The sequence below is a fragment of the Dermacentor albipictus genome, chromosome 3 (genome assembly GCF_038994185.2).
Source record: "Dermacentor albipictus isolate Rhodes 1998 colony chromosome 3, USDA_Dalb.pri_finalv2, whole genome shotgun sequence".
Classification (NCBI taxonomy): Eukaryota; Metazoa; Arthropoda; class Arachnida; order Ixodida; family Ixodidae; genus Dermacentor; species Dermacentor albipictus.
In genome coordinates, this window is record NC_091823.1 from 103,803,056 (window position 1) to 103,814,552 (window position 11,497).

The following is an 11,497-nucleotide window of genomic DNA, read 5'->3' on the forward strand; positions in this document are numbered from 1 at the left end:
TGTTGAATGGCCTCAATAACGTGCATGTTGGGAATTCTAACTTTGTTCTAGTGGGAACTACATCTCCAGGTTGCATTCTGTGCGCAATGCATTTTCTGTGAGGTATGCAGGAGAACTATAGGGTGTTCATATTTATGTGCTGGGAGCGCTTCCATTTTTCTTTCGTTCTCTTTAGGGCGGGAACTGGCCTGCGGCATGACCATGTATGCAGCAGGTCTATTTTTCTATTCCTCAGTATCCACCACAATTACATTGTTTGTCTTTGTTGTACTGTAGAATGTCATTGAACAAGTAAAAAGGAGAAAAGACCTTTATGTACCGACAAATATGTCTTTATTAATGTTATCACAGAAACAATGGAAGTCGTGAAAATGGTGCGAAGTATTGACATTATATTATCGTGCCTTAGTCTTCAACCCCTTGTTGCTTGGACGCGAGAGACTAGAAGCAAAAAAAATGAAAATAAAGCTGATTGTGGTTTCATCAGCTGTAGAAGGAAAAGAGAGAATGAAAGAAGGAGAGTGAAATGTTAAGTGCACCGATTTGGAAAAGGAAGATAACAGCCCGCGTGGAAAGCACAATACCCACCTAGGTTTTTTGCTGTACTGGGTGACGGCGACAAAGTAAGCACCGACAAACTGTCGGACGACCGACGCGCTCAGGATGTGTCCGCTGTCTTCCACGATTCCAACGTTCACTTGGATGCGGTAGCTATTGTTACACGTTAGAGTGATCTGCAAGACATAGAAAAAAGGGCAGTTTCTGTATTGAGCGTTTAGTTTGGAGTGAGGCAGGTGTTAAATCGCGGTTTAGTCAGTAGAATGCACGCCTTTTTTTTTTATTCGTATGATATTGCACGTATGTACAAAAATCCAAATCCAGCCCGCGTGACGCACCAATTCTGCAGTGTGCGACTGGGCAGTCCACTTACCCTGAATGAACTGTCCACTTATAATGAAGGTATTCAGCTCCATTACCACAAGGCTAAACTGCATTGATGGAAGTTACAACAATCGCAGTGCACAGCAGCATGACTGGCACAAAGCACTTCGTTATTTAGTTCAATACAAAACTGGCCTGGCACCTCCTGCACTAGCTATCCTATAAAGGCAAATCTTAAAATAAGGTGTTGGGTGTCACGATGTTGGCTGAGAGTGGTGGAATTTTGGTCACCCATCCACAGTTCAACCTAATTAACAATACTCGGCATCCGTTGATCGACGAGTTATAACAGCGAAAATTACCAAAATAAGTGTTTGTCTCCTTGGGGTACACATGGTCATCTGTGCTATCTTTTGGTGTGACGAGAAACCACAATGACCAGAAAGAAAACAGGTATAGCGACGAGTATCGTGGTACGACTGCGTGTTGCGAGCTGGGCTCGGAAGAATGTGACTTGTGAAAGCCATCGCACGCACGCACCAAGACAGGAGACAGGACAGCACGGCAAGCACTTCTAGCACCCGCGCTGTCATAAATTCCCGATATGCTTCCCCAAGTGACGCTGGGCCAGCTTTGAACAAGCGCACACTGCGAACTCGACAGTCCTGTCCTGCGTCTTAGTGCAACGTGCGCGCTCGTTCAAAGCTGGGAAGTACAAAGGTCCAGGGTTTTAAATATGCCTGGTAGCGAAGCTTCCATATAGGAGCCGATACGTTCACAACATGGCGGTTCACCGGCGGTTCACGGGGCTTAGCGCCGTCTGCATGTCGAGGGAACACTTCCGGCGGAAGAAAAAATAATGTGACGCCATATCCTTTAAAGAAACAGAAATGACGTCACATTGTTTTCGAAGGCGCGAAATTTGTTTTGTTGGCCTGCCTTTAAAACTATATATTCAAGTGCCCCGCCATTCGACTTGATGGGCATTTCATGCTTTCAGCGCGGAAAGCGACGCAAGGCCAGCCGTACGATTGTCGAAATCGCACCCCTGCACGGAACATACTTTCTTTGGAGGCCGACGAAAGCTTCGAGGAGTAGAGTGCTGGTCCCATCGTCGGACGCAAAGCCCGTAGGCCAGCGCATTCGCACGAAAACTGCTAAACAATTATCTGGCGGTCGTAACTCACTACTTTTGATTGAACAGGTTAAGAATCGATGAAGCTACCTGCGTCACCAAATTCAGACAAAAGTCGACAAGCAAAAGAAAAGCACTACGTGTGAGGGTGGCGTATTTCAACAGGTGAACTTTACGAGCCCGCCTTTCTCGCACATTTCAAGAGCTGCAATGTATTGCGAGTGATAGGGGCGTCAACGCCCCCTGTAACGATGGGCGCTGAAAAGAAATGTATTTATTATAACGATAAAATTTAATTGACTTGTATTTTCTTAACTCGTCACGAATATATAAAATTGACCACAAATTTTATTTCCTTTGAATGAATCTGTGTCTCGCTTGAATAAAAAAAACGCTTTTTTCTTTCCCAATGTTTGTTCCCTCCAAACATAGTCGCGCTTCAATCGTTGCTCCCATAACCACCCTTGCTGATGTCGGTGACAACTTGTACTGAGCCACTTCTCGCCTGGATCTGGGCGACCTATTTGGGTCGACCTTGCAAGGTCCATCTAAATAGGTCGCGAAGCTTGCAAAAGGTCGTGAAGCACGCCAAGACTTATCGCCAGAGATATCAGTTAGTGGTGCACGATTGATGCGTGACTAGGCGAGGGGGAGGGGGGCAACGAACGCTGAAACTAGAAAACCTACGCGTAAAAAAAAATGTTCGAAAAAGTTCGAACAGTATACTGTCGTGCGAGTAAATATTTCGTGTCAAATATTTTGGGTAAACTGAAACAACAAATTGCATTTCCTTTTTCTATTTCACAATTTAGTTGTTCGTTATCGGTGACCCCTGACAATCAGTGATACTGTCGCAAGCCTTGGCATACTGTGCAAAGCAGCTAGTATGTCCTGCGGAATGGCGTTGCTCACTTGAACTCGGCGGCTTTGCCCGAGCTCTTTTTTGTTTTTATCATTATTTCCTTGCGTGTTTGTTTAAAATGTGACGTGCGCTTCACGTCAAATTTTGCGTGACCTAGCGCACGGCATTCATTCGCGAAGAGTGTGAGTGCAGGTTTTTGTTAACGTGCAAGTTCACGCTGCGTAAGCTGCCGCGTGGCAGCATTTTCGCACCGCGGGATGGATCGGTCCTGGACCGATTTTTCGCGGCATCCCGCAGTGACAAGACAGCCGCGAACGCCGAAGACCAATGAGAGCTGCCCCTTCAGTGATGTGCGGAGGGAGATGACTGGTTTTATGCGGACCCGCCCGACCGCGTGATTCGTACTAGTACGTGGTATCAGCAGGCACGCTCGTTTCGTACTATCGTCTGCTCGCGTCAGCTCTCGCTCGTGCTTATTGCAATTGTAATGGTTTGCGATAGTTTTTTTTTCTTTTTAGAATGATGAGTCTAAACCGAGACGTCCCGACGGAAAGGTTTTCGGAGACAGTGCGCCATATCCGATTCTGTGCGAGAAGACGCACCATAATTACATTTGCGCGGAGGCAACACCCAGTAGCTCATTCTCCTGGTCTTATGAACGCGGCGACGCCGCAACAGAAGGGACCACATCATCACGATTATGATTGGTGGCAACGACATCGTCATCATCATCATAAGTCATAACTCACGTGACGAACGTAAAAACAGCGCCGATCTGTCAGCAGACGAAGAAAAAAGCACGCAACATCGCGCACCTACACGCAGAGTAAAAGAGGAGGCGAGAGTTCATGATGTCACGTGAGTGCCGCAGCGGCTCGTCGCCAGTTGATGTGGCCGATCCACTGAATAAGGTGATACCTGTCTCAAGGGCGCGTGATGACGTACAGGAAATATCACGTGACCTAAGGAAGGCCAGAAGGGAACCAAAGCATGTCCAGCCGTGTATAAAACATTATTAATGATTACCAAAGTAAATTAAGGTGTACCAAGGAGGATTAGGGTGCATTAAGGAAGATTAAGGTGGATGAAGGAGGATTCATGCGAATTACATTAGGCTTAAGCCTTCGCGTCTCTTAGGCAGTAGCTAAGGACACGGGAATTTTACACTGGTAGCCTGCGAAGTATAGTGCAAGTTACGAACGGCAACTTAAATCACAAGCGCGGTTAAAATGGGGTAGCGGCGAACTAACTCTCACCGGGGGTGGTTTCGAGGTGAAGCCGTCGCTGGAGAAGAGCTTCAGCCGAGAAAACGACAGCACACGGCCGTTCCACGAGGAACCGGGATGCGGTGAATCCGGGTGGGAATACTGACCAACTGCACAAGTCCAAGGACGTGCCTCGTACTTCACCACAAACAAACGCAAAGAAAGACGCCTCTCTCGGGAGGCGGTGAAAAGGCCGACGACGGTAGCGTCTCGGTCGCACTGACCGCATTCGCTCCCAGTGGAATCCGTGAAGGTGAGCCAGGCCGTGTACTGCAAGTCGTCCACCAAGTTTGTAATCCGAAACGAAGGCGCTGGCTGCATGAACCTGCATGTGAGGGAGATGGTCGAGGCACGTTCATTTTTGACAAACACCGTTGTCACGCGATGGGTATAGGCAAGCACGTGTCGAAACGAGCAGCTAAAACACCATGATTGCACGATGCCATGCTGAGAAAGTCATGAACCGACAGCAATATACGTGGCTCGTGCATAGGTGCTTGTTCCTCGTATCTCAATGACGCGCTGCCTGTAGCCACGAACATGGGCGACTCAATCACCTTGCTTCAACACTGCTCAATCGGTTTCAACTGCAGGGATACTTTAGCAAAATGACACGATGATTATCATCCGCGTGATAAATGCCTAGCGTCCCGTGATTACTGTCCACTGCTTTTTTTTTCGGACCAGCATGTACACCACGGTGTGGTAAGTGAAGGTTCTCGGCAGGAACGCTATAATGTGTGCTCGGAACGCTCATGCCAACAACGGAAGGCAGGACGCTGCCCTGTGGAGTGCGATGTTGCAACGCTTCTGAAAGCGAACCGTTTTGAATTCGTCCCCTTGCACGACGAGGTGAATCCATATCGTCTTTCCGCATAACTGGTATCGCAATAATGAATATTTTAAATGCGCCACGACGATACAACTACGGCAAACTCCGTAGAAGAAAGCGGCGTCCGCCCGAGCACTACAATAACGCACTCAGCGTGCGTTCCTTTCATCCGCTGCTCTGTGGTAGTACGAGTCAATACGCGCATACGACCCAGAATAGGCCGCGCCAACACCCATGCCGATCGAGCAGCCGACGGGGGAGCTCCGAAAAAAAAAGAAGACACTCGCCTGCCCTGTGTGTGTATCAGCAGTTCCATCCTAGGCAGCAGGAACTCGTGCTGGTTGACGAGCGCGACATGGGGAACCTTGGCCGGCAGACTCGGAGCGATCGCAGGCTGCTGATCCGAGTCCTTCTTGGCAGGAAACTTGGGCCAACCGCTCCAGTCGTGAACTTCGTCCGGGTGGTCGCTGGGAAGGTCCGCCGGGCGGACGACGTTCGGCTGAATCCAGATGCCCATCTGCGGCTCGCCCGCAGCGAAGGCGGCCCCGGCTGCGACGATGGAGACGGTCGGCGCCTCTTCGATGTCGATGTCCTCCGACTGGGACGCGCCGGCCTGCGCGACGTCGCTGCTTCCGCTGTCGCTGCTGGAACCGCTGCTGCTGCTGCTGTCGCCGCTGCTGGTGCCGTCGTCGTCCCCGCTGCTGCTGTCGTCGCTGCTGCTGCTCGCCGACGGCTCGCAGTCGCCGCCCCTCAGCGTGGCGTAGCCGTTGCAAGCGCTCATCCGGCCGTCGTCGTCCCTGGGGAGACCGGCGTTGAGGCCAGCGCCAGCGGAGCCAGCAGCACGGCCCGACGACGCCATCTTCGAGGCACAAGCGGCGTTTGCGAAGTGCGTCGCAGCGAACGCGATTGCAGCTGGCCTGCGACTGTTCAGTAGCTGCCGTGCGCTGTGCAGTGACTCGTTGTATAGCGTGCTCGAAAAGTGTGCCACTCGAGAAGGCCGACGCATGGCGTTTTTGATGATGATGATAATGATGATGATCACCCGAAAGTATTTAGCACATACCCGCGCACGGGGATTGGTGTTCTCTGCCGTACGAGCGTGCCCTGGTTCTTGTACACAATTTTCTCCTCTCCCTCGAACCGCAGGAAGCCTAAAAACTTGTGTCGGAGCTTTCTTTTGTTGTCGCGATATTCTGGAGGAACATGCTCCCCTCCCCCCTCCCTTAATCAAATTAGAGAATGACTGGCACGAATCCAGGCTACAATAGCAATGGGCTTGGTCAACTTTTTTTTTTTGTGTGGAGGGGGGGGGGGGAGGGTAAGTGATAATGCGCCAGAGGGTATTTTGCGATGTTTGAATGACTGGTTTTCTGGATATATCTGTCTTCGTCTTCGCTCGCAAACTGGCTCTTTTGGGGCGGCGCGTGGCCTCGCGCTTTTCTTTTCGCGGGCACAAATGCACGCGATGCGACGAGCCACGAGTTCACGGGAGTTGGACCAAGCGTGTTCGACCAAGCCACAGCGGCCGTGGTTCGACATACCAAATCGGCGGCCACATTCTTAAAAAAAAGTTTGCATCCTTCGCGGCTCATTTTGGACCACAATAATCGTCATCTGTCTTGCGCACCTTTGCCTTTATGACGGTACGTTTAGTTTGCGGCATGCGCAGGCTCCGTCACGATCTTAAGATTTGTGCTGGTTCCTGGAAAGAACCTGCAGGATCACGTCAACAATGGCATAGCATAGTGCAATGCGAGGAGGGGGGAGCAAACAAGTCTTCTCTCGTGCCGTCAGTGGTGTATCCAGAAAACATTCGTGGGGCCGCAACATTCGTATGGGGACGGATTGCCAGCGAAGCTGTTTAGGCTGCATACATTATGAAATCATACTTTCCTTTAACGGCACCACACTGCGTCGTCGCCACATACTGTCTCCCCTCTCTCTCGAACGCTCGGCTGCGCGCGCTTATTCCTGTCCACGATACGGATGCAAGGAAATAATCTGAGGCGAACGAATGATTATACACACCAAGTGACACGACATTTCACATGATTTAATCGATTTGCTGCATTTTATTGGGCGAATAAAAGGACGACACCTTCTATGTTTTTATTAGGTTATTTTACATATTCATTTACTTTTTAATGTCACGGGAAAACACGCAATAGGTTTTGTTCTTGTCAAAATTCCTCCTATTTCTTTACCGATCTCTCGCGTGTGTTTATTTGATGCCACACCCCCAGTCCTATGTGTATAAGCTTCCTGTTATTTTTCTTTCAGTTATCTGTAATCCTCACTCGCACACCACTTTCCCCGTTATATTCTTCAGGAGATGTAAAGTACGCCCTATATTACCCTTTCTCATAACAGGCCAAAGTGCCAGCTATTCTAATAAATTGATTCATTTTTTGGCGTTTGTCCTGGATGTCGCCATGAAAGTACGGGATAGTTCGTGACCGCGCGTCTTGCTCTTTTTCCAATCGCGCTTTTTGTTTTGTCTCCGGTAATGCATAAACTGGTCTACCTAGCTGATAGCTAGGATAACCTGTAAGATTCGTGTGCTATTTCCCGCTACCCACATGCTCGTCACTGGACGCGCAGGAAGGCTGACTCATTCCGTTGTCAGCATGCCGAGATACGCCACGTCATCGGTGGGTCGCGTCGCGTTTGTTCGCTCTCTGAATCGGGAATTTTTTTTTGTCTATATCAGGCGTATCATATAGGCCTGATAGTTCTTGATAGGTGAACTGGTCGGCCTAACAAGAACAGATTCGAATCGTTCCAATTTCTTTTCGAGCTGTACCGATAGCCTGCCGGCGACTTCCGATTTGTATATATATATATATATATATATATATATATATATATATATATATATATATATATATATATATATATATATATATATATATGTTCAGCAGATTGGCCATTCAATGGCGCCCGATATGAGAGATATCAGCATATGATATCAGTATGAGGCACTCTTCGTTACTGGACGCGTAACTTGTCGTACATGTCGTGACGGACGTGCTCCCGAGACACGCATATATATACGACGCTTAACCTACTCAGCCCCTTATGTATACCTGGCCTTTATTATTCCTTTATTTCCAAAATTAACTCAGAATCGATTACGTGAAGCAGTCATTCACCGTATGAGCTCAGATGCATGTGAAACTGTACAAAAGTAGCCTATAAGCTCATTGTTGCTGTCAGCCTGTGTGAAAACTGACATCAATTTGATTCACGACAATTGTTTTGTAACGGACGGTGTAAAGTATATATGTAGCGCGTTTTGAATAGTGCCAGTTTAGATGAAAATCCACACACTCGGCGACCCAACTTGGTGAGAGGCTCATAGAAGAGCGGCAGACACCAACTGGCACATACTCAGGGACACAAGTTGGCATCAAAAAGGTTCATCGAAGGTCAGAGCAGACCGATTAGAACATACGTATACAGTGCTCCAAATGGGCGTCAAATAGGTTCACTGAATAGCGGTGCCTACCAAATCCCGCATCTATGCAGTGACCCATGTCGACGTCCACCCTGCTTGGACGTCCAGCCAGGTCGCTTCCCTCTGCCAAAAGCCACTTGCCCTGCCCGAGCTCCAGGCGGCCCTGAGGCGAGGGAAACGCCGCAGCGCACCAGGAGCAGACGGTGTAACGCCACAAATGCTCCGCAACCTGGCCGCCAGCGAGCAACAACGCCTGCTCGAGTGCTTCAATGAGATCTGGCAGCCAGGGCAGGTAACAGAGGTATGGCGCACAGCCATTGTGGCACCCATCTTCAAGGCCAGAAAACCGGCTAGGGAACTGTCGTCCTATCGACCGGTTTCCTTCACCTCCGCTCCCTCCGCTGCCGCAAGGTGATGGATGCCATGGCCCTGGCACGACTGGACTGGGTGGCCCGTGCTCGCGGCTTCCTGGTAGACAAACAGACGGGCTTCCGGGGGCGGCGGTGCACTGCGGACTCCATCGCTGACATGGTGTCCACCGTGGAGGATGCCAAAGCCGGCGGGGACCTCGTGATGCTCTTGGTAATCGATGTACAGGATGCCTTGGACAGCCTCCCTCACACAGTTGTCCAGCAGGGCCTGGACCTTCTCGGCATATGTGGCAACCTGCAGGAGTTCCTCTCGTCGTTCCTGCACAATCACACCCTCAGGGTGCGTGTGGGTTGATCGAAGAGCACCCCCGTCCAGTCGCTGCAGGCGTTCCACAGGGGTCAGTGAGGAGCCCCTTTCTTTTCAACCTGGCCTTGGCATGGTTGCCTGCTGCCCTGCCAATCGACCCTCACTTCCCCGTGCAGTCCTCAATCTGCGCGGATGACATCGTCCTATCGGTACGGGGACCACCGCAACACATCCGCAAGACACGTGCGGCCCTACAGAGAGCCCTGGACACTTCGGCTGCCCATTTGTGCAGCATCGGGCTTACCATCTCGGCCAGGAAGACCGAGGCCTTCTCGGCCTCGGTCTTCGGCCAGGAAGACCGAGGCATCCCTGAGCAGCAGCCCACCGCTAAGCTGCCCGGCTGCGCTTGGAGGGCGTCCAGATTCCATGGAGCAAGGCACTCACGTACCTGGGGCTGCGCATTGACCATCGGCTGACCTGGCTGCCGGCTACCAACGCCCTGTGCACCCAGACGCTCCGGTTCCTCAAGGCGATCTCACAGCTCCTTGCCCGTGTACAGGGCTGTACCACCAGGTGGGCCCTGCAGCTCTTTGAAGCTGTAGCCACTTCACGGCTACTGTATGCCCTCCCTCTTGTGGCGCTGCCCCCACCCTGCCTGCGGAAACTGGGGCTTCAGCACCGGTCAACAATGCGGGTCTGTCTTGGCGTTCCCCGAACCTCACAAGTGGCCGCCATTCTTGCTGAGGCAGGTACCTGGGCCCTGTCACTACTCTTCCTGCAACAGGGGTTACGACACGTTGATCGCCTACACCATGCCGCAGATGATCATCCACTCCTGACCCATCTACGCTCCCGGCCAGCATCACACATGGGACGGCTGTGTGGCCTCTATAAGGAAGTCATAGGGCACACGCCTGCAAACGCCGTACACCCTCGCCCACCACATCGACCACCAATCCCTATCTCGACGGGGCTGCCAGGTGACTTAAAGTACCGTTCCGCAACATGTGCCCTACAGCAGACGGCATCCTCTCTCCTCCAAGAGAGACTTGGGGACCACCTTCACATCTTCGTCGATGGATCCGTGATACCGGAGACGGGTTCATCCACAGCAGCCTGCGTTGCACCGGCCCTACAAAAGAGCATGCTGTGCCGACTCCCGGGACATGCAAGCTCTACCGCAGCAGAGCTAGCAGGACTCCACCTTGCTGTGGACCTACTGGCAGAGGCGCTACCAGCGACCCCGGCAGCCATCTTCTGCGAGTCCAAGGCGACGCTGCTCTGCCTGCAGAACCCTGACAGAGATAGCCTTGGGATTGCGCTGCTCTCTTCAAGACTGACGACCCTTCAGGACGCAGGATGCTCACTATCCCTGCATTGGCTACCGGCACACGTGGGGATCCCGGCCAATGAAGAGGCGGACACTCTTGCAAAAAGTGCCCAACACTCAAGCGTCCCCTTCAGCCCTGCTGTAACGGCCGCAGACTTCTTGAGACTGAGGCTGCGTCGGCACATCATCGCCTGCCACCCGGACAAACGGGCATCTCTGGGCCGGCCTCTACGGCCTCTTCCACAGCACGGCCTCCTACGAAGGGATGCCTCGTTGCTGCTCCGACTGCAAGTTGGCTGCTACTAGACGACAGCCCGCCGGCACCGCCTTGGGAAAGTCACCTCGCCAGCCTGTGCCTCCTGCGGTGAGCCAGAGACCCTGGAGCACCTCCTGTTGGCCTGCCCTGCGCACCAGCAGAACCGCGGCCGACTTCTGCAGGAGTTCCACCGCCTGGGGCTCCCATGTTCATGACAGGAAGATATCCTCTTCCCCTGTCGTAATCAGCTACCAGCCTTCCTAAGTGTCGTCGAGTACCTCGACTCGTCGGGGCTCTCGGCGAGACTATAGGAAATTTCTACAAAGACCACCACCTCGAGCTTCCTGATCCGCCACTACTTCGCTTCTGCTGGGCCACCTCCTATACGGTCTACCTCCAGCCTACTCCTCCGGTCGAACCCACTGGGCCCTCCCGGCCGGGCTTCTCTGATGCTACTAGGACGATCCTCTACCTTTCTCCCTCCTACCCTCTCTCTCTTTAATCCAATCTCCCCCACCCTGCTTGCGCTGAGCCGCACTGGGTTCGCGGCACTGAAATATTTCTATCTCGGCTATTAATGAGCCGATTTGAAACAAATTTTGCTACAGAACGCTCTCTAGAGGACATATAACAACTTCCAGCGTATAATCAAAATTCGCTATGGGGCTTGGTGAGGGGCCCTTAAATTGAAGCCCATGCTTGACTTGGTCACGATGACACCTGACTTGAACGCGCCCAAGGAAAGGCAACGAGCATGTTGGTCCTGTTCATGGTAGGCATTATGTTGACTAAGTCAAGCA

At 51.7% G+C, this 11,497-nt stretch overlaps 2 protein-coding genes across 3 annotated transcripts; one reads left to right on the plus strand and one right to left on the minus strand.

Moving 5' to 3' along the window:
* Nucleotides 1-310: 310 nt before the first annotated feature.
* On the minus strand, nt 311-6,238 carry LOC139057512 (optomotor-blind protein-like). 2 transcript variants are annotated; one of them, XM_070535882.1, is made up of 5 exons: nt 5,264-6,203; nt 4,369-4,469; nt 4,136-4,254; nt 589-734; nt 311-441 (listed from the first exon to the last, which is right to left on the minus strand). In XM_070535882.1, the coding sequence occupies exons 1-5, from the start codon at nt 5,980-5,982 to the stop codon at nt 396-398; spliced, it is 1,131 nt and encodes a 376-aa protein (XP_070391983.1). In that variant the 5' UTR covers nt 5,983-6,203; the 3' UTR covers nt 311-395. The 2 variants fall into 2 exon arrangements, with proteins under 2 accessions (XP_070391983.1, XP_070391982.1); XM_070535881.1 differs by having other exon boundaries at nt 4,136-4,469; nt 5,264-6,238.
* Nucleotides 6,239-8,650: 2,412 nt separating this feature from the next.
* Nucleotides 8,651-10,747, plus strand: LOC139057735 (uncharacterized). The gene is made up of 3 exons (XM_070536485.1): nt 8,651-8,725; nt 8,845-9,144; nt 9,524-10,747. The coding sequence occupies exons 1-3, from the start codon at nt 8,651-8,653 to the stop codon at nt 10,745-10,747; spliced, it is 1,599 nt and encodes a 532-aa protein (XP_070392586.1).
* The last annotated feature ends 750 nt before the right edge of the window (nt 10,748-11,497 follow it).